Consider the following 27,603-nt stretch of genomic DNA (forward strand, 5'->3'; position numbering starts at 1 on the left):
ATTTCACATGCAAAAAAAATATTTTGTTATGTTTTTGAACTTCCACTGCTATGAGTGTGAATCCAGAATCCTTCCTGGTCATGCTGACAAAGTTTTATGAAGTTTTTTGTAAAAGTATAGACAGTAGAAAATAAAATGTCCTGTGGTGCCTCTCCAGCTCCAAGTCGGCCCGTTTGACGTCCTACCCCCCTAAAGTTGATCTGAAGGAATATTCAGCGATGTGCTAGTAGTGTTGTCACCGTTCCGTTTAGTCCACGCGTAATACAGAGAAACATAGGGAATTTCAATGAAACTTCAAGCATCTAGCGTTGTACGTAACAGAAATTAGACTACGCACAGAAAAATTTAGTTTTTTCTTTCGCTCGATATGCCAATGAAACCTTAAAATAAACGGTTAATAACGATATAAAGAATAGTCCAGCAAGAGCTGAGAAATGGATTGCGAAAAGTACACGTGAATGTCGCTGTGACGCTTCCTGTCAGTGCAGGTTTCCACAAGTATCTAATCGGATGCTCTTCCACCTTTTCTTCATCACCTGTGCCGTTAAGCCCTAATAAGGCCCCTTTGTGAAAGTCACGCCCCGGAAACGCGATTCCAGACACAAATCCCCCGATGTGGGCCAAACCAGTGGCTATCCATTACGCTGCACACGTGTCTAACATTATGGTTACTCTAAAAAGTAATTCATCGGGCGTTCCTGACACGCTTGCCGAAAGTGGGGCTTATATTAAACTTCTGCTAAGCTCTCGATTCCCGACCCACATTCAGGCACCTCCGCTCTACTACCAGCTCATTAATCAACCCTCACGTTTTCCACAGATCGTTGAAATCCAGCAGAAAAATGGCACGCGGGAAGGGTTGATTACGAAGATAAGAAGCGAAATCTGTGTAACTTTTTGGGTTATATGGCATTGTAAACGCACTAAAACATTTTTGATTCGCGAAATTGTTATAACATGGGGTGCTTTTATAGTGAAACATGGGATTCGGGTTGGAGAAAAATTGAAAATAGGGTATTCATCTATGTCTTGCATCACCTTTCGGCAGAATATACATCTTCTTCTTTTCTCCCGCTGCATACTTCGCCATAACTGACGAAGCACCATGCAAAAAGCTAAGTTACACGAAGAGATACGGAACAAATTTTATTTTGAAGCTTAACTATTTGTTATCATACATTTACTTACCAAGAAAAGCTAGACTTACTTACAACCCATAACAAATGGTATTATGGGCCTGCAGAGCGCTGAATTGTACCACACAATTGATTTCAAAGGTCAGTTGCGGCTATTTCCGAACTGCAGGGTATGCAGATACCTGGTTCAATCGTTAATTCTGGCGTGGTTACATCGCGACTGCAGCACAAGTTACGGCCAGTGTTCCACCCAGGTTGCAGTTAGGACCATCGAGAACCGTTTTCTGGAAGCTAGGCTACTAGGAAGCGTGTCTGTGTCCAGGATCCCTCTCACACCTCTTCAATGCGCAACCCACCTCCGACAGTGTTGAGAAATGAGCAGCTGGAGGCATGAATGGTGTCAAGTTGTGTTCACTGACGGAAGTATTGACGTCAACGACATCATTCTGTTTGTGACCGCAGCGTAACCCGGCGGACAGCAACTGCCGAAATGTGTCCGGCAGCGACATACACTATCAGCTTTCAGCATTATGGTGTGGCGACCCATACTCTCCAATGACCGTATACCTCTAGTGTTTTTCGAGGGACATCACGCAGCCAGTACTGTTCTCGTTCATGCATCAGGATTATCTGACTTTCCAGTAGGATAATGCATGTGCGCACATTTCTCGCGTTGTGTGAGGCGTTCCCCAAGATGTTCGTCAACTACCCTGGCCAGCCACTGAGCAAATTCTTAATACGATGTGACGGCGTCTGGCCCACCCTTTATCAGTGATAACATCCCTAAACGAACTACGACAGCCGGTGGAAGTAGCGGGGGCCCCTTTTCAGAAAATAACATCCGGCGCTCTTAGGATCGACTCTGTTCTCGAATGTAAGCCTGCTTCTTAGCTAGGGCAGGCTATATACGACACTGAAGCTGTTATTGAAGTCAGATTTACCGTAGATGTATGACTCTGCAATTTCAATCGGATACCGTTTTCAAGCTGTATAAAATTGAATAAAAACTCACTAACGTGGAAACAGTGATTCGACGCGTTCATTTTTCATTTTCCACCTGCATTTAAAGGCCTCCTCTCAAAAGTACCAATGTGGACCGATCACTCAATCGGGCTACCGGTGCTTCACGCCCTCTATCCATAAGCGAATGTGAGCAGGTGGCAAATTTCACCCAGCCTATTAACACGCACAAACTGTACGCCTTCACTTTACCAGCCAACTTCTAATGATGAAATTTTTTTCTTTTCCATTGACGCGCAAAAGATAGGTGAGAGTTAATCGTCTCGCCAATACCGAGGACATTAGTCTGGAGCGTCAGCTTAGCTAGAGATTTAAGGAGAAAAGAATCGGTCGAGGGTTGCTAAATGGCCGTTCTGTCATTGGTCTGAAATGATTTGGGGAAACCACAAGAAGCTTAAAGGATAGGGTGGCTGGACTGAAATCTGGATCTCAGTTTTTTTGAAAAAAAAAAGTGCGGTTATCTAAGCGCATTTAGTAGAAAATATTCTTCCATTACCTGGATTTCAAGTAGTGCCTCACCGAGCGCAGTGGTTTGCACACTGGACTCTCATTCGGAAGGACCACGGTTCAAACCTGTGTTCGGTCATTCTGATTTAGGTTACCCGTGATTTCCCTAAATCGCTTTAGGCAAATGCCGGGATACTTCCTTCGTAACGGCACGGCCGCCTTCCTTCTCCCTCTTTAATGAGATCGATACTGATTGCACGTTAAACACTAATCTCCTCCTTGCGCCTCTATAATTTAGTGCTGAAGGTCATGGTGAATGAAAACATCGCTGACAGCTGGTAAAACTTGCCTTTAATTGACCACACTACCGGTTTCACAGCTTACAGCCGCATCTTAAGGTGCAATCTACATATTTAAGAAAAGAAATATAATTTTAAACTGTATTGCAATTTTGTGCAATTATAGACGATTATTTGAAAACTTATACTCACAAAAATTATTACATTAAACCATCATAGGTCAATCCAACGTTCTTAGTCAAGGTATTGCCATTCCGAGAATATTCTTATTAGAGACAGGGCCTATTTTTGCAAGCTACTCCTTCCGTGTCTAATTTGACGTAGGTAAGAAAGCGACGTGCCTAATTTATTCAGTAGTGCCACCGTCAGCTATGTTATGAGCTACATATTCGAAAATGGTTTTAGCATTCAACACTGTTTCCTTTTCGTATAGATACTCGCACATGCAATGTATGGCCAGTATATTGGTTCGATCTACCCGGCAACATTCTTAGAGGATATTACGTGGACCATCTTCTCGATGATCCTTCGTTCGTCGTAATTAGATTTCAATTCTTAAGCACGTAGGTTGCACCTGAAGACCTGGCTGCAAGCTATAAAAGCGGTAGTAAAGTCAATTAAAACAAAGTTTTACCAGCTGTTAGCGGTGCTTTTCGTTCTTTATCTCCATAATGTAGCTAACTCGGCCAAAGAAGCAAGTATTGACGAAGACTGACATCTGAAACAGAATTACACTTCCACATAAAGAGTGAAGCACCCAGAAGGGGGGGGGGGGGGAGGAAACGGTATAAAACGACACAGGCAGAGAGGGTAAGTGAAGTTACTACAGTTATTACAATATCGAGCCAAATTTACAAAGAACTTAGCTGTATGAGGCAATTTATCAGTATGACGTTGCACTCCCTTTGTATTGGATGCAACCTCTCATTCAGTTTGGAAGGGGGTCAAAAAGGCGTTGTATCCTCTCTTAAAGGAAGCTGGCACCCAAATGTTGTACCTAGTCCTTCATACCACGGGTACTGGCATTCGGACGGAGTTGACGTTCCAGCTGGTCCACACATGTTCTATTGGGGGCAGATCTGGGGATCTTGCTGGACACAGGGGAACCTCAACATCACGCAGACAGTTCATAGACACAACTGTCATGTGTAGAAGAGCGTTGCCCTGTTGTAAAATGGTACCACAGAACTATCGCATGAGAGGTAACACATGAGGATGCAGGATATCTGTGACATACCGTTGTGCAGTCAGAGTTCCCTCAGTCACAATCAGGTGTGACATGAAGTCTTACCTGATGGCTGCCCCCCCCCCCCCCCCACCACCACCACCACCACCACCATGATGCCGGGGGTAACGTCACTGTGCCTTTCCAAAACATTGGAAGAGTGGGACCTCTCCCAGGTCGCTGCGAACATTAAACATGAACAACATTAATGCACTCTGGTGGCAGTTCTGCCTGTCACAGACATTACTGCAACTCTGATCATTTACGTACCTGCTGATGGCGTGTAATGTACGACGATAACCAATTATCGCCCAATTTAGTTCCGTTAAGGCCTGATATGATATTTGGGAAAGCATTCCATACAAAGAGTAACATTACACTTCGCACAACTTCGGCTTTCCTTTACACTTCTCATACTAGCATTGTCTTTGTTTTTCACACTTCTAGATGACGTGCAGCTTCTGGTCATACCATATATCTGGTACATTACTCCTGGAAGGTGAGAGGAGTTATGTTGGTCTTCCCTCATTTGATCTGATTTCAAGACCTTTCTTCTGGTTTGTTCTTGCAGTCTGTCTTCTGAATTCTTTCACTGAAAGAGAAGTTCCTTCATTGCATCTCTTGAAAGCCAAGCATACATTCACAACAGTCATATTTACCATCCTCGTAAAAAGGCACCATTACCACTTTTAACAATGCACTGCAACAATATATTTCTCTGTTAGCCAGTCATGAAGATCGACGCCTTCCATGAAATTCTTTCATACATTCAATGCTTGTGATTATGGAACACTGGCCTTTCCTTTTTGGGATCAATTCCAACGTTGGACTTTGACGGTAGAAAGCACAGTGTCGAAATTAGTTGCTACTGTAACGCACTTCTTGTCATTCCATTTTGTAATCAAAACTGCCTCCCCTCTGTCAAATATGAACTCAAAATATCCCCTTTCTTTCTTTTTCATGATGTTATCTGGTGATTGGGGCACTTCCTTGTTCTGCTTTCTCTTCTAGTTCCACTTGCATGGAATTCCAGTTCCCTCAGTTGGACGAGCAGGTCATGACTAGTAAAGTAATTGCCAAAAATACTTTATAACTGTTCGGCTCATCAATAATGGACAACATTTCCAAACATATTTTGGAACCCACTGGTAGATTTGTGGTGTCATCATTTTGATCCTTCCCGCAACAGAGTAAGAAATTGTAACAGTATCCATCAGTACCACATATGGCTCAAAGTTCATATCCAAAGTATGGGCTTCAGTCTTGAAAATTGCTTCATAGGGTGATATCCATAGTATCACAATCATTTCATCAACTGCCAAATGATCCTGAAAGACTCCCCATTTTTGATAATTTTTTTTTACCAGAGCCTCTGCTAATGGTTTTATTTTGAAAGATGTGTCACTCTTGTTTTCATTGGTCTTTTTGTTATCACTGAAATATATTACAGATTTGAGTTCAAGATATCTGTTACGACTCATCGTACCATTCACTATTTGAACACCTAGATCACCATCCTCAGACCAATAATCTCTTTCACTGGGCAATTTACGATAGCCAGTAAAGATCAAGAACCCAATAATTACACGAATTTCATCACGTAAAACTGAAAGATTTATTTTTATTTTTACATTCCCTAGCGTATTTTGCTGTTTCCCCTACAATCATGCTTTTCTTGTGAAAAGAGTTCTTCAAAAACCTGCGTGGGAGTGAGACCACCCGCTTTTTTCTTTCAGTTCATCCGACAGACTAGAAGCTTTCTTCCATAAGTCAGGAAATGAATATTTCGGAACCTGATCACATCATTCCTATTTACCGGATTCTTTAGAAGAAACACGAGGAATGTCTTTGTTGTCTCTCTCATGTAATATTTCAGTAATACCTGCAATATCGTCTACATACGCATTTCCTAACTAGACATTTTCAATATTTTCATATTTTCGTCATCGGTCTGTTCATCTACATCTTGAACTAGAACTACTATGTCTGCTTCCGTTTCTTCAGAAAATAAGTATTCTACTGCCTCTTCAACAGTTTTAAAAACAGGGTGATCCATTGCAAAGAAATCTGTAAAACACGAAAAACAACATTTACGGTGGAAACGCCCAGTGTCCTCAAACGAGGACAGCAGGTTTTCATGCACTGGACAGAAAATGTAATAAACTGTTTTCGCCTTCATAAGTACCAAACCATATTACAGTATTAAATTACGTTGCAGCAGAAAATGACAGTGATTCTTATCTTAGGTGCAGCTACAAAAATAAAAATAGAAATAACCAGCAGGCTCTGCAAAAACGTTCCACTCCTGTTAACAGTCTTCAACTGAATAACTGTAGCAGAGAGATAACGATAGTAGCCATTGCTGACAGAGAGCCTACTTTACAACAAAAAAGCCCATTGTAGGTTTGGAGTAGCATACTTTGTAACAATGACGGAAAAATGGACTGTCCTCAATCGAGGACAATCGGCGATAATACGTCAAGATCGACATCCGACCATGTCTTTTAGGTATTTCAGTTTTTTAATCAGGCAATGCATTAAGTTGGCTGAAACTGTGTTAATTACTTCGAGTTAGCGCCAGCTGCAGCGGCTCAGCCGATTGCAAGTATCAATCTTTCGTTCGAAAACCAATCTCATAATTGAAGATCATCGTTTAGGCAGCTTACACCATATTGATGAATCTGATGGTCTCTGGAGTGAACTCAAAACGCTCACTCACTTCTGAGTTAAAGAAAATGTGGTCATTTTGATTTTCAAAATGAGACCAGCTGCTTGAAACTTGCCTGCTGACAAATGGAGATGAGCGTAGGCGTGAGCGCGCTGCTGTCGGGGGTGGTGCCCAGGAAGCGGATGACGCTGATGGGCTTGCGGCCGCGGAACCACTCCGTAGATGTGAGGCTGGCCGCTTTCGCCAGCAGAGACGTCTTGCCGCAGCCTCCTTCTCCGTACAGTACCAGTGGCTTCTCCGAATCCCCAGTCATGTACATCTGGATACGCTCCAGGTCATCTTCTCTCCCATAAAACACCTGAAAATACAGTATAGAATGTACAGGGTGGCGCACGAAGTGTGTTATCAATTGTTTCTTTCACAATTTACGACGCACATTAGATATCCCGCAGGGATCTCTACAGCAGTACCAGCAGAGCTTGGAAAAACAAATGAGTTACGAAATGACGTGTAATTCACGATACTGCCGCTAGGAGACTAGTAAGCAGCAATGGCTGACAGTGGAAGACTGACGACACAGCAACGATCGGCAATTGTGTTACTTTTTCATGAAACGAAAAGCCTTGTTGTGACTCAGAGGCGTTTTCGACAACAGTTTAACACACGGTGGGTCCCTTGCAAGAAGACCATCCACGGGTTGTACGATAAATTTGTACAGGAAGGAACAGTATTGGAAGCGAAGCGACCTCTGCCTGTTTGTTAACCGGAGAATATTGAAGCGGTACGAGTTGCTGTACAGAGAAGTCCCGGGAAATGGTGTAGAAAGGCGGCAGTGCAACTGGGAATATCCAGACGCTCCGTTCAACGCATTCCTAAAAGTGACCTCCATATGTACCCATACAAGATGACCTGCGCACAGAAGCTCACTGAAGAACACAAGCAGCGGAGACTACTGTTTGCTCAGTGGGTGGAGGTTAGGGAAGAAACTCTCAACAACGTTTGGTTTTCAGACGAGGCGCATTTTCATTTAGACGGTGTGGTTAACAAACAAAATGTACGCTTTTGGGCCACTGAAAACCCACAAGTGCTTCATGAACGACAACATTATGCTCCGAGGATTACAGTTTGGGCAGCAATTTCCAGTCACGGACTTATTGGACCCTTTTTCTTTGAAGAAGCTGTGAACAGTGAGCGTTAGTTGAGCATGCTCCGCAATAGCATCATTCCATAGATTCTTGCTACTGCCTTGCCCTTCAACACGCAGTGGTTCATGCAAGATGGAGCAAGGCCACATACTGCAAACACTGTGTTGGAGTTTATACACGAGCATTTCGACATGCGGATCATTTCACTCAGGTTTCCAGGTCGCTTCAATGACGGACAAAATTGGCCCCCAATAGTCCAGACCTCAATCCATGTGACTTTTTTCTTTGGGGGTACCTAAAGGAAAAAATTTTCCCGAAACGTCCACGTGATTTAATGGAGCTCAGAAGACTTATTCTTCAAGCTTGCAGTGAAATTACGGAAGACATGTGCCGTAGGGTAATCACTAACTTCAGTGTTCGTTTGAAGGAAGTTAGGAAACGAAATGGTGGATATATTGAGCATGTGCTGAGCTAGATGAAATCTCCATGGACGGCTCTTCATTGTAGTATATGTTCCTTTCAGAGTGTATTGACAATAAAGTTTATATTCAAAAACAAAATGGTAACACATTTCGTGCGCCACCCTGTATATGGACTGCTCAGTATTTTTATTCTGCTGCAGGTTCGTTATAAGTACTTCCTCTAACACTAAAACTGGTTATCTTTAAGTTATATATATATATATATATATATATATATATATATATATATATATATATATATATATATATATATATATATAGTCTTCATTTCGAATGTCATGCGTACGGGTCAAAACTGTCTTGTGCAGCGAAAAGAGGTCTCTGGTCCGACTCTCGCCTGGAGCATGTCTAATGTCCTTAAATATCTTGTTGGTAAGTGACTCTACAAATGTACGACTCAACATACAAGGTGTACAGCTTTGCTTCCGCCGTTTGCCGATAGGTGGTGACAACGGTAAGTGGCGGTCGAAAGAAACAGATCGCAGACGTCAGGCAGTTAGCTTGGACCTCGGTCAACATAACCTCATTCAAACATTAGTCGATTTGTGTCTGCACCATACAGTTGTTCTTGATTGAAAATGTCAGTTTACGAGCCTAATTCTCGTCATTTGCGGGAGGTGTTATTGTTTTCTTTCAATATGAAGAAAACAGCCGCTGAGTCTCATCGAATGGTCTCAAGTACGTATGGTAAGGACGCTATTGGTGAAAGAACGTGTCGTGAGTGGTTTCAACGCTTCAAGAAAGGTGACTTTAACGTCGTAGACCTGCATAGTGGTGGAAGAGAGAAAGTTTTCGAAGATGCAGAATTGGAGACATTGCTGAGTGAAGACTCGCGTCAAACTCAAGAAGAATTGGCACGATTAGTGGGAGTAATACAGCAAGCCATTTCAAAACGTCTCAAGGCTATGGCATGATTCAGAAAGAAGGAACTTGGGTCCGGTGTGAGCTGAAACCAAGATACGTTGAACGGCGTTTGTGTGTTTGTGAACAGTTGCTTCAGAGGCTAAAACGGAAGGGATTTCTGCATCGCATTGTGAGCGGGGACGAAAGATGGGTTCATTACGATAACCCTAAACGCAAAAAATCATGGGGATATCCCGGCCATGCCTCCACGTCGACGGCCAAACAGAATATTCACGGCTCCAAGAACATGCTCTGCATTTGGTGGGACCAGCTCGGCGTCGTGTACTATGGGGTGTTAAAACCAAGTGAAACAATCACAGGTGCTCGTTATCGAATGCAATTATTTCATTTGAGCAGAGCATTAAAAGACAAACGGCCGCAATACAGCGAGAGGCACGATAAAGTGATTTTACAGCACGGCAACACTCGACCCTACGTTGCAAAAGAGGTCAAAACGTACTTGCAAACATTAAAATGGGAAGTCCTACCCCACCCGCCGTATTTTCCAGACATTGCTCCCTCTGAAAGTATACTACTGTTTGTGAAAATTGCAGTAACAAGAGATACGTGATTACAACCAAATTTATTCCACAGATTACGCGCAGTCCGGAACCGTGCGACTGCTACGGTAGCAGGTTCGAATCCTGCCTCGGGCATGGATGTGTGTAATGTCCTTAGGTTAGTTAGGTTTAAGTAGTTCTAAGTTCTAGGGGACTGATGACCACAGCAGTTGAGTCCCATAGTGCTCAGAGCCATTTGAACCAGCCATTCCACAGATTAGGGGCACAACAATTTAATAAAGGGCGATTAAAAAGCTGTCGTTTAAAGGCGTTGATGCAGCCTACATGCAACGTAGCGCGACACCGGTGCGGGTATATAAACATCAACATGTAGGCAAGGGATTATTACAGCGTTCGCGTCTTTCCGACACGTGTGCGGTAAATGCGTAAACGTGAAAACTAACGTAAAATTATTCTTTTCTTGGCTGCCGAAGGGCAAACACCGCTAGACCTCAATCGGAGAATGAAGAATGAGTGCGATTAAGGCGAAACGTCGGGGAAAACTTCGACAAGGAGTCTCAGGTCCTCATATCGCAAATTTCTTAACACTGAAGTTACGCAAACTCTAGTGGGAGACATTGGAGCATCCGCCCTGTAGTCCTCATCCCTCCCCATGAAATTATCACGCCTTCGGTCCGCCGGTCTCTGTGGGCGAGCGGTTCTAGGCGCTTCAGTCCGGAACCGCGATACTGCTACGGTCGCAGGTTCGAGTCCTGCCTTGGGCATGGATGTGTGTGATGTCCTTAGGTTAGTTAGGTTTAAGTAGTTCTAAGTTCTAGGGGACTAATGACCTCAGATGTTAAGTACCATAGTGCTTAGAGCCATCTGAACCATTTTGAACCTTCGGTCCCTTACAAAATGCCTTGAAGGGTTGACAATTCCTGTCGGACGAGGATGTGCAGCAGGCGGTTATGAACTTCTTGACGCAGCGGGGCACGAAGATTTACCAAAAGGATACCTTCAACCTGCTGCTTCTGTGGGATGATTACCTCAAGGCGATTTTGCCTGATAGGCACGAACCGTACTGCCATCGAACGGAAACTTTCCAATCGCCCCTTGTACAAACGATTAGAACTACAGAACCACACACGCACTTTGGTGCGAAGACGCCACGCGTTGCAGTCAGAGCCTCCAGACATCCCAGCATGGAATCAAAGATGACCTGGATATAATGATGGGGAACACACTGCTACACAGTTTGTAGGTGCGTTCATAAGGCAAAGACAGTGGTTTCATGACGATCAGAACGAACAAATTGCCGACTGATCACATGGCAGCTATGTTCAAAGGGTAATAAGTCAGGTGAACGAACAGGCTGGCACATTCTTCACCACATGTGGCCGGGCATTGTTCTGCTGAAATATGACAGGTAGAACTGCAGAAGGGATACTTCATTTCATTTCATTTTATTGAATATTTAGAGACCTGTTGCCTGTTATTTTAAAAACAGGTCGTACATTTTACTTTTTTCATGGCATAACATAATTTTTTCAGTACTGCGAGTACATATCGTTCGTAGCAATAAAAATCTGAAATGATAATAATTACAAAAAAAATTTTAATTAATTAAGGGAAACTGAGAGTGTTAAATAAGAATATCATTAATTGTAGAAAATGAAGGAAGTTTGAAGATGATAGGAAAGATTAGGGATGAGTTGGAGATTCCCACCACTAATGTACAGCGAGGAGCTAAGTGCTTACATCTAATATACAGACAGATTATTAATAAAATAGTATTAAATTTGGGAAAAGAGAATAAAAATATTCTTGCGTTTAAGAAGGGAATAAAAGGTAACGGGTAAGTTTGTAGACAGAAATTAGAAGTCCCAAATCGGTTGAGAGGGCTCAGTAGAACTACGAGCCTGTCTCAGCCGAGGTAGCATACCGTATTTTTACCTATTTTGATTACTAGCGTAAAATAACGTGTGCTTACACGAGTACGTATTTCTATCTATCTATCTATCGCTTGAGCCTTGTCCTGCAGTGTCAGCCATCGTTAATCGGATTTGGCATGTTAATGTTTAAGGGGTGGCCGGATGCTCTTCCTGCCACCACCCCGTATCCCCAGGACGGAATTAGTGCACCGCAACTGTCTGCGTCGAGTGTAATCCATGAAATAGTGCGAATGTGTTCAGAAGTCTGCGAGCCGTGTAACTGAGGCGGAACATGGGGACCAGCCCGGTATTCACCTAGCGGGATGTGGAAAACCGCCTAAAAACCACATCCAGGCTGGCCGGCACACCAGGCCGATTCGATCCGTGGCCGGCGCGCCTACCCGAGTACGGGAAGCAACGCGTTAGCGTTCTCGGCTATCCTGGCAGGTACGAGCACGTATTTCTATTACCTATTAATTACTGCTACATGTTACAAGTTTTGAGTGCTTTATGTAGGACGCTGCTATTCCAGTGTTCGTGTTACTGTAACTAGACTTAGCTCTATATGTTGTATACGTGTGTGTGTTTGTTTGTTTGTGTGTGTGTGTGTGTGTGTGTGTGTGTGTGTGTGTGTGTGTGTGTTGTATGTTTAACAGAATAGACTGTACCTTTCTCCATGCATGTTAAGCAGGTGTTATACAAGTGGTTGCTTTATAGATACAGTAATGATTGCTCTAAATCTATAATTCTTAGTATTGTCTTATATCTAGACCTGTATATGCATATCACTGTCTGTGTCGGTTTTAGTGCCTGAGTCTGCGTCTGTGTTTGTGACTGTGTCATTACATGTGTTCTATTGTCATCTTTCTTGTGTGTGCACTGTAATTCTTGCGTATGGACATTCTTGTCTGTATGCTTCGCATAAGGTTCATAACACTTCATCAAATATATTGTTCAGCACAGAAAAATTATCCGGTTGTCGTTTTATTTGTCCGATGTCGTCATACTCTGTCCTTGGTCTTATTTGTGTGTGGTGCAATATACTGTTACATGCTCAGGCGATCCATGTTTTCCACGTGTGCAAGTGTCTCTCTAGGCCGGCCGGGTTGGCAGAGTGGTTCTAGGGGCTACAGTCTGGAACCGCGCGACTGCTACGGTCGCTGGTTGGAATCCTGCCTCAGGCATGGGTGTGTGTGATGTCCTTAGGTTAGTTAGGTTTAAGTAGTTCTAAGCTGTAGGGGACTGATGACCTCAGAAGTTAAGTCCCATAGTGCTCAGAGCCATTTGAACCTTTTTTTTTTTTTTTTTTTGTCTGTCTAGCTTAGATCAACACGGTGTATACAGGGTGTTTTACAAAAAGGCACGGCCAGACTTTCGGGAAACATTCTTCACACACAAATAAAGAAAAGATGTTATGTGGACATGTGTCCGGAAACGCTTAATTTCCATCTTAGAGCTCATTTTAGTTTCGTCGGTATGTATTGTACTTCCTCGATTCACCGCCAGTTGGCCCAACTGAAGGAAGGTAATGTTGACTTCGGTGCTTGTGTTGACATGCGACTCATTGCTCTACAGTACTAGCATCAAGCACATCAGTACGTAGCATCAACAGGTTAGTGTTCATCACGAACGTGGTTTTGCAGTCAGTGCAATGTTTACAAATGCGGAGTTGGCAGATGCCCATTTGATGTATGGATTAGCACGGGGCAATAGCCGTGGCGCGGTACGTTTGTATCGAGACAGATTTCCAGAACAGAGGTGTCCCGACAGGAAGACGTTCGAAGCAATTGATCGGCGTCTTAAGGAGCACGGAACATTCCAGCCTATGACTCGCGACTGGGGAAGACCTAGAACGACGATGACACCTGCAATGGACGAGGCAATTCTTCGTGCAGTTGACGATAACCCTAATGTCAGCGTCAGAGAAGTTGCTGCTGTACAAGGTAACGTTGACCACATCACTGTATGGAGAGTGCTACGGGAGAACCAGTTGTTTCCGTACCATGTACAGCGTGTGCAGGCACTATCAGCAACTGATTGGCCTCCACGGGTACACTTCTGCGAATGGTTCATCCAACAATGTGTCAATCCTCATTTCAGTGCAAATGTTCTCTTTACGGATGAGGCTTCATTCCAACGTGATCAAATTGTAAATTTTCACAATCAACATGTGTGGGCTGACGAGAATCCATACGCAATTGTGCAATCACGTCATCAACACAGATTTTCTGTGAACGTTTGGGTAGGCATTGTTGGTCATGTCTCGTTTGGGCCCCATGTTCTTCCACCTACGCTCAATGGAGCACGTTATCATGATTTCATACGGGATACTCTACCTGTGCTGCTAGAACATGTGCCTTTACAAGTACGACACAACATGTGGTTCATGCACGATGGGGCTCCTGCACATTTCAGTCGAAGTGTTCGTACGCTTCTGAACAACAGATTCGGTGACCGATGGATTGGTAGAGGCGGACCAATTCCATGGCCTCCACGCTCTCCTGACCTCAAACCTCTTGACTTTCATTTATGGGGGCATTTGAAAGCTCTTGTCTACACAACCCCGGTACCAAATGTAGAGAATCTTCGTGCTCATATTGTGGACGGCTGTGATACAATACGCCATTCTCCAGGGCTGCATCAGCGCATCAGGGATTCCATGCGACGGAGGGTGGATGCATGTATCCTCGCTAACGGAGGACGTTTTGAACATTTCCTGTAACAAAGTGTTTGAAGTCACGCTGGTACGTTCTGTTGCTGTGTGTTTCCATTCCATGATTAATGTGATTTGAAGAGAAGTAATAAAATGAGCTCTAACATGGAAAGTAAGCGTTTCCGGACACATGTCCACATAACATATTTTCTTTCTTTGTGTGTGAGGAATGTTTCCTGAAAGTTTGGCCGTACCTTTTTGTAACACCCTGTATATGCTGCGTACGGAACATGGTCCATGAGAGAATGAACCATGTCACGCGTTGGATCGACATGCTTTAGTCTCATCCATTACCAGATACTGGGGAAAAAGGAGTAGGCGCGACATCCTTAATCAGTTGTACCCCATTCTCTTTGCCAGGTGTCATTCCGCCAACGGTTTAGTTGGCGCTTTTCTGTGGTTTCTTCTCCTGTTATTTCCAGTACGTCATCGTGCCTGCCCCTCTTCAGCCAAAGCTGCCGCTCTTTGACGGATAATGATGTTAATGAGGCACACACCCAACACTACGCACAGTGCCTCCACCGATGCTGTGCCAAAAGCCCCGACGTCCTGCGCAGCTGCTTCTTTGCTGACGCCTCAAATTATTTTTGTAGATCACAAGGCACAGTCGATTAGCGCAGGTGCTCGTCACGAAACATACAATGGACTCGAGCGGGGCAATGTGAGATGTGTGAATTACCTTTAGAGGTAAAACTTCCTTGATGTAGCGGTTCCTGCACGGGTTGCCATCAATGCGTAGGAGACGAGATCGCACGATAGCCAACCTCAAATCATCACACTTGGAATTTTTCCTCTATGACGCCCAACAATGCGGTCTGCCCGACTGCGTTCACCACAGTACTGGTGGACACGAATATGGTCATTAGCGTAGGACAAGTTGATGCAAGATTCGTCCGAAAACGCTAATTTTTACTACACAGCACGCCAGTAACGGCCAGTAAGGTCGCAGACTTGCAATGATAGATGAGATAAATGAAAATACGCAGACGGCGCTACGCGCGCACCACCTGGAGGCGTACCAAGACTGCTTCCGGAAGTTGAAACGGCATTGGGCGCAGTGTGTCAATTGTGGAGGCGAGTATTTCGAAGGAGACCATGCACAGTAAGTAAAAGGTAAGCGTAGAAAAATTTTGTGGACAAAGTTCCGGTATTTTTTGAACAGACCTCGTACTGTACCTGTTGCTGACAACAGTGATACCTGAATGCAGAGTCTCGCGGCGATAACATTGAATAAAATGTTCTCGGGTTTCCAACCGCGTCAATTGCTTAAACTACACGAGTTTTCGGCCAAGCACTCCTCGGCCATTGTCAAGTGGTATGACTGCCAGTGGGCTGTTGGTGCGCCCTTATATACGCTAGCTGCCGGCTGTGACGTCACTGGTGCCCGTGACACTGCCATATATGGGCATGTTTTGAGTCGGCGTTCGATGGATCAGGGAAATATCAGAATAAGACCACCGACGAAGAGCAGGAAAAGAAACTTTCTTTGCTGCCATTCTGTGGCTCTGTGTCGGGTAAGATAAGCCGCCTGTTGAAAAGACACAAGATCAAATCAATCTTCAGGCCTCCAACGAAAATCCGTCAATTACTGAAACCAGTTAAAGACGCAGTAGGTCTCAGAACATCTGGAGTCTACGAAATACCTTGTGAGTGTGGCCAGAAGTACATCGGACAAACAGTGCGCACTGTGGAACAACGCAGGAAAGAACATGAGAGGTATTATCCCCTACGCTATCCAGAGAAATCTGCGTTAGCTGAGCATGCGTTAGAAAACGGTCACCACATAAAATCTGACGATACCTCTGTCGTGGCTCGCACTAACGGCTTCTGGGACAGTTTAATAAAGGAAGCTATTGAAATAAAAATTACCGCAAACACCCTGAATAGAGACGGTGGCTTGCAGCTCAGCGCTGCGCGGGATCCAGCGATCGCGCGGTTGAAGAGGGCACATCGAACGCCGACTCTAAACATGCCCATATATGGCAATGTCACGGGCACCAGTGACGTCACAGCCGGCAGCTAGCGTATATAAGGGCGCACCAACAGCCCACTGGCAGTCATACCACTTGACAATGGCCAAGGAGTGCTTGGCCGAAAGTTCGTGTAGTTTTAAGCAATGGACGCGGTTGGAAACCCGAGAACATTTTATTCAACAGTGATACCTGCTTTACTCTTCGCCCTTGAGCTTGCATTTAGCACTGCTCCGACCTGCGTCGGGTTTGTTTTTCCAGCAGTGTGAGTTGTAGGTTAAGTGACACATGTAGTACGGATAGGTTTACTGAAGAAAATTTGGCCATTATGCACCTCGTGTATAGTTCACTGAATACAACGGGGGAGCCGCAGAACCTATGGTAAGCTGTTCCCGCAGCGGCAACAAATGCTCAGAAAATATCCCTGAGCAATCTTAGAAATGTTGTCAGTGGAATTTCGTTTCACCGTTAAGTCATAAACTGACCAGCAGATGAAAGCGTGTGGAAAATCAGCTCGTTTTCAGGTTTCTACAGAAGTTACAAGTTATAAAATATTCATCAGCTTGCATAATGTATTTTTGTAATGATAACCAAAATTGTCTCTCAGTTTATTGTCAAACGAAAGTTAACGCAAATGTTGACGAGAACAAATTTTTCTGTGAACTACAGTCAGCAGTAGCCTTTTACGTGAATGAAAACAGACATTTGCTGCTATTTATGATGACATTTTCCCAAGGTAGTCTCTCGAGTTCTAAGCGACGCAAAGTGTCCATTAACAGCTATTGTGCATGTAACTTACGCTAGAAACAAATTGATGGATAGCAGTGCCAAACAAACGTCAACTGTAAATTTGCCTTTGAGACATTCTTCATCCGCAGACCGCAGTAGGTTTCTTAAATTTTCAGATTAACAGCAAACAGTTTATAAAACAATGTAGTAAACATCTAAATAAAGAAGCGTAGAATCAAAGATAAATTAAGAGTTATATTTTCCGCAAATATTTAGTTTTAAACAGTCGATCAAACATGTCTAGTATAATTTAAAATGTTACCTTCACTGAATTATTACACGCATGTAAATGCTGTAATATTTCGGTGACGATCTGTCCTTGAGCACTTGAGTCTTCTTTTCTCATTGCTCTATCCACAAGTTTGGTGATATTTTTATAAAAATGGGTAATAAAGTGCTGTAGATATTCCTCGTGTGTTTCCGTGTCTAAACCTTCACGTCCAATCCATTCCACAGTATACCTGTAAACATATTCACTAGTAAGTAACACAAAGCTAAAGCAGATGATCAGCATGCTAAAGACTTTCTGTGAAACTACTTACCGTTGTAAGTTCGTAGACTCAATTTTATTTGGCAGACGTTCGTCTCTGAGATTTGCCAAAAGTCTCGAGGCCTCATTGTCTAAACTTCTGTTTAGAATGTCTAAGAACAACGAAGCTTTCTTCAAATTTTGTAAGTTTATGTTGTTTATATACCTCACATAGGCCAGGCAATGATTTTTAGTATTCTTAACGTTCAAGATACCATTTATAACTTCTCTTTCTGTCACTGAAAACGAAAGATTTCATTCTTAGTTCTTAGATGTTTCTTATAATTGAGGTTTCTGTTACGACTAAGAAAATTGGGCGTATTGATATAAAAGTGATTTTTGAAAGACTAATGCAAGGTTGTGCACTGATTGACCTTATTGTGCCCAAAATTTGGTTTTGAGGTCGTTTAAGGCATTATGAACATACTGAAAATAGAGAAAACTGTCTTTATTTAAATGCTGTAAAGGTGAAATGGCTTTCACCAATGTGTTCCAAATATCACTTTACCCATGATTCTTCCATAACGCTACACAAAGTGGAAATTTCTGTGGGCCAAGACGGTATAGAATACTATCAATGATGAATTATTAGGTCCATTACAGTCGTTATCCAAATTGGTATCCACTGTATTTACACATTATTCACACCAATCTCGGAATTCTCCATCGGAGTTGTGTAAATTCTAAAAAGTTATTTAGGAAAGTCGTCTTTATACTCGTCAGACTGGAGATCATGCTTGACTCATTATGCAAATTAAATCATGCCTGATTTCACAAACTTATGTAATGTGAATCAATAGTATTACGAACAGTGTTTTATGAAGAAAGCATAAATACTATAGAAATAAAAACCCACTCCTGAAGAATAGGGAAACTTCTCGATGAATTTCACAATATAAAAAAATCATTTTCATCGGACCGTGCAACAGAGCTTAGAATTTACATAGTGATTTTTAATATGAGTGACATAAATGAATTTTCAGATATTATTTAAACTCATTCCACATATTGACTTTCTACGTTGCCACTCAAATAAAGCCTGTCTTCCAGGCTGCATAACAACAGTGGGAAAATGCTGTTTCCTAGTTACAACACAACTTTGTTTCTAAACGAACATGATACCAAATAAATTACAAATAAGTACAGGAAGAGTTAAAACTAAAGAAAAATAGTGGAATAGTTTACTATCTCATTCACTACCTAAGTCGTGGGAAATCCGTACTGTGTGGACGTAGAATGTTCTCCAAATCCAACATGAAAGACACTTTCTCAAAGAAACAATAAAGCGTATTGGGGGAATAAAATAATTTTGAATTTCAGAATTCAGATCATATGCTCTGATAGGAGCTTTTACAAATCAAATAGTCATTGGATATGTCATTAAAAAATTTCATTCGGGATAACTTACAGCCAAGTTCAAAATCCAGCTGCACCCGCTGCTGAACAGAACGAGTGCAATGAGATGTACAGTGATACCTCGTGTAATGTTTTACGTTGCAAGCAACGATGCTCTTTAATCGACAGCATTGACGCAGAGTGAATCGCATAGAGCAGTGGTCATCTAACTGTAGCAGCAAGCAGTCCAAATCAAGTATTCAACCGGCCCTCTGCTCTCAGCCGTATTTTAAAATAAAATGCATCTAGCAACTAACAGACGAATGGAAAAACGTCAGCTAACGTTGAGAGCTTTATTTCCTGCTCAGTAACAAACAAAAATAATCACAGAGACAGTAATATCTTAAAATGTACTTAATTTTAAGTGATGTTAGTGAATTCGGCCGTGAGCTGAGTAAAGTTGGTCGCTTACATCACGGGTAAAGAGGTAAGTAGCACGCCTACTGCGAAATTAGAGGATGTGAGACAGGGAATGTTTTATTTTGTCTTCTAGTAATGACAACTCAGGCACATATGCGCCTCGAACCGATCAGCTGCTATGGTATAAATTTTGACACGGAAATAACGCGGATTCGTGAATGCGCATTATAGAGAAAGTCAGCTTGAAATGCAGTACACATTTGTAGCAAGGAATATGAAATTACATTCAGGCTGTTGTGATACAACACAATGATTAGAAGAACAATAACATTCAAAGCATTTAGTACACAATTTTGATAGTGTCTCGTATCGTATAACGTATTTAAATGCAAATAAATTACAGTTCGCGTTATTAATAAATTAATCGTTTGCTCATACAGACAACATGACAACCCTTCGTCGGGCGATTCAGGCAACTACAGTATCACATCTTTGGCGTCTCTGAAATAGAGAACAGTCGACACGAAGTAACAGTCTGTACTGGGGGCAGTGCCGGGTTAGCAACGTAGCAAGAGTTAGCAAATGCTACGGGCACCCGCACATTGGGTGGGGGAGGGGGGGGGGGGGGGCGACTCCACGCCTGGGTGCAAAAACAGAAAGTTATCAAGTTAAATACGAATGGTATTCTAGATTACATGTGAACTGCGTACACCAGGTTCCACATCACTATGTTGCCATGTGAGCTGCGTACAAAGCCGATTTATCGGCTTATCGACTAATCCAATAATCGCCCCTCGACTCTCGCTGTCGAAATTTGTCATCTGCGGACAATCATTTACTCACGTTCGAGAAACACGTCGTTCTGCTCATCCACCTAGTTTTATTTACTCACTACTCATGTATATGTTCCACATTTACACTCATCATGTTCTATACGTGGTATCATCGCCCATCGATACCACAAATGATCCAATAGATTCAGTCGCAGAAGTTGGCAATGATGAGTTCAGCAGGGGCGGAGGATACAGGAGCTAGGTCTGTCAAAAACGTATAGGGCAGCTCTCAACGCGCCAAAGAGATATTACTTGAAAATCATCTTCTGGCTGCCTTTCTTAATTACTGAGTCCAGATAAGGTAATGGAGTGCTTCACTGATGATTTCATGGCAGTTATCTCTAGTGGCTGGGTATGGGAAGACGGGGAGTACGTGTTGAAACAGACACCTGCAATAGTAAAATTTACCGACTATGTTTTCGACACATATATATCCACCGAACACTTGCTCACCTGCAACCATACCATGGAAAGTTCTGAAGCTTTTCATTCTAAGCTGAATGGTTCGTTTTATCCTACCCATCCTTCTGTCTGCCGTCTTCCGGGGATTCTTGTTGGGGTGCAAGCAGACACATACGTGAAAATCAGGAGTGCGAACAGTGCGAAGCGACCAACTGTTGAGAAGGAAGCATTTTTACAAGAGCGGATGTCAGACTCGAGGAAAAAAAGTATTCGATCGATTCGGTTTTGTTAAGAGTTAGCTTCAAGTTTTTGTTCAAAGAACTGAAGATGAAGAAACTGGACGACTTACTTCTGACGATTTGATGTTTTTCAGTCATGTGTTTGTTGACTGACCTTTTAGTTATTTCGGTGGCGAATATGGGAGACAATCAGCCAACATCCTCGGCTGTCTCCCGCTAACGCTAAATGGGTGGCCAATCCTCTGTCCGCAGTTCAAATGACCCCAGTTTATCCCTGTCCATAGTTAACACAATTAACAGAGGGCTGTCGCAATTCACAAACTGTGGTATTCTACCTACCGTCCAATAGAAAGACGGTGGTGTCCAGACCTACAATGAGTAGTAACAATTTCAGTTCATTGCTAGAAGCGAGCGCTGGTCACACCATACACTACTCTGACACTCCACTCCTTTTCACGTTTGTCAGACATCAGCAAAAACACCCTGTGAATGCATTATCGTCTCTAAAATCAGTGACTGGGGTTACGAGTGGACCCTTATTCTAGGACAGAGGACATTGGTGTTTGCCGCGCGGTATTAGCCGAGCGGTCTAGGGCACTGCAGTCATGGACTGTGCGGCTGCTCCCGGCGGAGGTTCGAGTCCTCCCTCGGGTATGGGTGTGGTTGCGTTTGTCCTTAGGATAATTTAGTTTAAGTAGTGTGTAAACTTAGGGACTGATGACCTTAGCAGTTAAGTTCCATAAGATTTCACACACATTTGAACATTTGAAGTTTAGCTGTAGACAATTTGCTTAATTTCAGAATTATTGTCAAAGAAGTACACAAATTTACATAGGTTGTGACATGACAATGTTAGGACAGTTGTCAAGATAACGCGTTACTTCCTGTTTGGCCGAAATTACACTGAACACAACAATATCAAATTTAAATAGAAGCTCTCTACAAGTTGAAGTTGTCCAATATTATGACCAATCATCCGATTCCGGTTCTAAGTTCGGTACTATTTAGGATGATAATCAAGTATACGGAGGATGGTTAGTTTTTGAGACAAGATGAGCAAAAGATTACTCAAGGCTGCTCGAGTTCACAGAGCACGCAAGCTGGTGAACCAACAAGTTTAGCCTCTGCTAGCAGCATTTACCTTAGCTGCGATGAACTGTCAGCTGCAAGGCTACTCTCGCCATCTGCAAATCCTATAAAAAATGCTAATCAAAATCTTTACTGATTTTATCAGTGGAAGCTGTTCTATGTTTCTCGTTAGGCGAGAAAACATGCACTCATCCCTAGTCTGGAAATATGGCGGTATACTCGTGCATCGATTGAACAGCATGTATACTACAATGTCCTCTCAGTTCTCGCAAGAACAATTGACTATGAGGCAGTTTCATTTCTCCGCTGATGGGGCTCTGTGCTCTTCAGCTAATTTCTAGCTGAATGTCAGCCAAAGTGAACGCAGCGTTCACACAAAATTCCTCTTTTTGCGTCGTGAAGAGCATGATGCGCCCTGTTCTACACTTGATGCTGGTTCAGAGGAGAGTCCCCGTAGTTTTCGCTCATGTGTCTTTTGTAGCAAACTGTCCCCCACCTGTGTCCTTTCGTGTTCCATGTCACAGCTTTTTCAGACCAATGGGGACGTTACTTTCATGTTGTGGAAACCACCTCTGCCAATCGCAAAGGGTCTACCTTTAAACTGCATCGCAATTTCGCCCCTTTCTAATCCTTCTGAGTTTATTCCAGCCAGTCGGACATTTTGCGCCCGCTGAGCCGCTACCTGCACTCCTCGATGTATCACCCAGCGAATTCGTTGTCCCTTTCGCCATGGGTCACGAACAGCGTTCCGTTGTACGTGGGCTGTGACGGCGCAACTCACGTCTGCCCCCAAACTAAAACGTTTCCTCCAGCAGCTTTTCTCACCTTTTACTCTTTGACATGCAGGATTTTGGTTCGGTGTGTTAATACCATAGAATCGGGTGTCATGCCTTTACATTACTTACTGTACATTTTAATAGGCAAATCTGCTCATTATCGCCGATGTATGTCAGGTGACATACTCATCTACTTGTTACGACATATGAAATCTTTCATGTAAGGTGCAAAATTGGCATTCATTCAATCTGCCACCTTACACTATGTGTCGTAAGTTGATAATATTTACAAGGAACTCTGTAATGCTGTCCGAGCTAGTCGTATAACACTATCAATTAGAATAGGATTCTAATTTTTACCAATAAGAAAGTAATTAATGGATACCATATTTATTTTTGTAAATCTACTATTACACTCGTTCATTCCTCCCTTGGTGTACCTATTTTTCTTACAGTACCTTTGATACGTGCCATCTAGAGTGAAAATTGCTTTCCTGTTGTGGATTATTCTTGTATAAGATGTAGTTTCGCGGTTCCTGAGTTTCTTTTGTGTCTTTGTTTCTTTACTGGTCGCTGTGGGGTAATAGGATACAATACTACTGTTTAACAACAGTAGAAGATGTTAAAAGATTGAAATATAATTTTACCTACTGACTGCGAAATTTGCTGACAGGAAAATGAGAAACACTGAAGAATAAGGTAACCTTATTTATATACGGTACAAAGTTAAAAAAAAATAAACGAAGTAGATTCTATGTGTAACGCATATATGAATGTGGGTATCAACTATCGGTGTTTCATCAGAAAACAAAATGTTTTCTTTATATCTGTTTGACTCTTGAAGACAGTCAAGATTTATTTGCCACTGAGACACCATGGGTGGGATTGACGTTTTGAAACCCACACAGTAGTGTATGGTTGGGTGCCAAATTTCACACTGTCTAGCCATCCACCTTGGTGGACCCTCGATTGTTCAGATGTAACGAAAATAATTTATTGTGTCACACTAAATCATTAAAAATACCCTGAGTTTATCCAGTAGCATTGGCATTCATTCAATCTGCCACCTTACACTATGTGTCGTAAGTTGATAATATTTACAGGGAACTCTGTAATGCTCTCCGAGCTAGTCGTAATAACTCTATCAATTAGAATAGGATTCTAATTTTTACCAATAAGAAAGTAATTAATGGATACCATATTTATTTTTGTAAATCTACTATTACACTCGTTCATTCCTCCCTTGGTGTACCTATTTTTCTTACAGTACCTTTGATACGTGCCATCTAATGACCACGTCTCTGGGCTCATAATCCAAAGGCCGTGTGTTCAGTACTTATGGAACGGTAACTTTTTTAAAATCCTTTCCAAAATGATTGTGGTCTTTATTTTTATTCGTTTAATTTGGTTTTAAATATAGTTCTTTTCTTACATTTAATTTCTGATCCTTGAACGCCTCATTTCAATCACTGTATTAACTTCATTGTTTTCACAAATTTAATGAAGTGCAGTAATTTGTGATAGCAGTAAGGTAGCGTTTATAGTGGGAAGAGAATTTATATTTTAAATGTCTGTATGACGATAACCACCTAAGAAAATGTACATATCGTTTTGGGACCAAAGAAAAGTGCTGTTTTATTTGATATCCTAATCATTTATGCCTAAAGCAAACCGAGGGCCTCTTCTTAACTTTTGCTACGGATCCCGCTCTAGCCTAATCCGGCAGTGTCTTGTGGACCGGCGGCCAACTTATCACTCTTATCACAGCAAATCTATTGGGGGCTCATGACATACCAATTTATATTGGTAATCGATTAATAATAAGATCGGTACATATTCGACCCCTGGCATCAAGTATAACACCCCTTTTACCGTTTCACCAGAAAAAGTCACGGAAATGCTCTCTGCACATTCATTGTTGTGCAATGGAGCTGTGAGTGTATAATGTGCTTAGCCTTAGCCCTGTATTTATTGTTATATAGAGGTAAAACTCAATGTGATATTTTTTGGTGTATCGCGTGAGCTTAAGAAGACGATTTCGAAGAGATGTGTCTTCATATTTAGATTAACACTAATGTTGGAAACAGTTGTGTTTTTACTGAATGACAGGGAACCGTTTTTTTGTGAAGAATGGGCGTAGTTAGTTTCGTTTTCAGTGCAGACACGGAAAAGGTTACTGACAATATACGATTTCAGGGGAAAACAGAGCATAAAAAACATGGCTTGTTACGCGAAAATAGATGGCTCGCCTACGAAGGCGTAACTATGTTTTACATCGTCTTCTTAAGCGTATTTTGCTACAGCAAAAAGTAAGACATGGTTACATTTTAAGAAACTGGTTATATCTTACCATGCTCATCTCGTTCTGCGATGTCGCTTCAAAGTCCTTCAGGATTCATAAAGACCCTCTCGAGATTCTCTTAGTTTGCATACTGTTCCGAGTTCCTTCATTACCTAAATCACAACTTCGGGTTTTTTGGCAATTTCGTCAGGAATGTCCCGGACCAGTCTCCAAATTATGAAGTACTATCACAATTTTAAAAATAATAACTGATGTATACTTTCAGACTGATAATTAACTGTCGTGATAAGTGCATTATATTCATTGAATATAAACCTATTTATAACACAAATTACTGGGTTACAATCTAATGTCGGTACATGTTTCCTCATCGCCGCTAAAAACGGAATAGTACACTCGTTAAAAACACGGGCAACGAAAACTTGTAGTTATAATATATGGCCAAAAGTATCTGGACACCTATTAGCGGACACTAACTTGGTGTGTGTCCATCCTTCGCCTTTATGAAGGCTAGAACGTTGCTGGAGACATTTTCAATATGTTGGCTGAATGTCTGTGGAGGTACGGCAGCTCAATCTTCCACAAGATCCGAAACAATAAAGCTAGTGATGTTGGACACCGAGGTCTTGAGCGAAGTCGGAGTTCTATCTCATCCCAGAGGTGATTCGTTGGGTTCAGGTCGAGACCCTTTTCAGAAATATTATTGTCCACTAACCACTGCCTCACACGTGCTTCTTCATAACAGGGTCCACTGTCGTGCTGATACAAACAATCATCGTCTGCGAACAGTTCAGCTACTGTACGAAATACACAGTGCTGTAAAATGTGTTCATTATCCTTCAGCATTTAGTCTTTCCTTAAGCGCAATAAGTGGAGCACACCCTAACCAGATAAAACACCAGCGTACCGTAACACCGCCTCCTCCGTACTTCATTGTTGGCACTATAAATGACGGCAGGAAAAGTTCTCCAGGCCGGAACTCTAAAATCAAGTTTTCCGGTCGCGCCAAGTGATATGCGCTTCCGGCGTGCTGCTGCTATATAAGCGGCGCACAGCAGGAAACGACTCCAGTCGTTGGGCAGCAGCACGAGCAAAATGGTTCAAATGGCTCTGAGCACTATGGGACTTAACATCTTAGGTCATCAGTCCCCTAGAACTTAGAACTACTTAAACCTAACTAACCTAAGGACATCACACACATCCATGCCCGAGGCAGGATTCGAACCTGCGACCGTAGCAGTCCCACGGTTCCGGACTGCAGCGCCTAGAACCGCAAGACCACCGCGGCCGGCAGCAGCACGAGCAGCAGCACGTACAATGTGGCTACAAGATGAGGAGAAGACGTCCCCGTCTGACTGTTTATAAAGCAGTAGATGATGTGGAGTTAGTAGCTCAACCTGTCAATGGACAAGTGTTTTTACATGACCCTTCTGTTTTTATGGGGGCTGTGTATAATTTTACTATTGACAATGCAGCAGACTATGACCATGGAAATGGTTGGGTTATTGTTGCAATAGTACGTTACCCAGGAGACAAGATTTCTTCAGTTGGAGGACTGGAGTGATTCGTTGCCTAGTGGCGTCGCTGTTTACACAACCTCACGTGTCGCTTAGCATAGTACAACAATCTAAATGTATGGCTCATGAGGAGCTGCTCGACCATTGTTCGCAATCATTTTTAGCTCCCTACGCACTTTGGAAGTCACAAACGATTTCTTTCGCTGATTTCGTGCGAGTTTTTACAACCGCCGTCCACAGTGTTCGATTGTCCCTGTTTGTCAGTATATGAGGTCTGCCCAGTCTCGATTTATCTTTGGTTGTTGCTTCGCGTTTCCACTTCACACTCACATCACGAACAATCGAACTTGGCAGCTTTCCGGGTTGAAATGTCCCCAAAGGATCTGTTATTCAGGTGACACCCAATGACTAGTTCACATGCGAAGTCACTGAGCTCACTGACCGACCTACACTGCTGTTGCTGTTTCTCCACTGATAACATAATACTCTCTACTGCATTTTATGCTGTCGGGTCCGCCTCGTGTGTAGTGCAACAGTGACGTACGGAGGATGTGGTGTTACAGTATGGGGTTGTTTTCTGTGGTTAGGGTCTGGCCCCCTTACCGAGCTTAAGAAGGTGCTACAGACGGAAGAATACGAATACATTTTACAGTACTGTGTACTTCGTGCAGTAGAGAAATAGTTCGCATATTATGATTGTTTGTATTAGCATGGCAATGCACACTATCAAAAATAAGTACTTGTGAAGCAATGGTTCGTGGACCATAACATTCCTGAAATGGTCTAGCACGCCTAGAATCCCGACCTTAACCAAATGGAACACCTTTGGAATGAGTTAGACCGTCGGCATCGCTTCTGTCCCCAGCATCCAACATCACTACCTTCCACGGCTCCACAGACATTCAGACATCTCATTGAAAGTGTCCCCAG

The 27,603-nt window shown here is 42.7% G+C and overlaps 1 protein-coding gene across 1 annotated transcript in view; it reads right to left on the reverse strand.

Moving 5' to 3' along the window:
* The window catches only part of LOC126249761 (NACHT and WD repeat domain-containing protein 2), a 253,964-nt gene that overhangs the window by 192,660 nt on the left and 33,701 nt on the right, over positions 1-27,603 (reverse strand). The window contains exons 6-8 of the mRNA XM_049951451.1: positions 17,774-17,999; positions 17,494-17,692; positions 6,911-7,153 (exon numbers count right to left, since the gene is read on the reverse strand). Coding sequence (XP_049807408.1) covers positions 6,911-7,153; positions 17,494-17,692; positions 17,774-17,999 — 668 coding nt within the window. The remainder of the gene's footprint in view (positions 1-6,910; positions 7,154-17,493; positions 17,693-17,773; positions 18,000-27,603) is intronic.

The sequence above is a fragment of the Schistocerca nitens genome, chromosome 3, assembly GCF_023898315.1.
Source record: "Schistocerca nitens isolate TAMUIC-IGC-003100 chromosome 3, iqSchNite1.1, whole genome shotgun sequence".
NCBI classification, from domain to species: Eukaryota; Metazoa; Arthropoda; class Insecta; order Orthoptera; family Acrididae; genus Schistocerca; species Schistocerca nitens.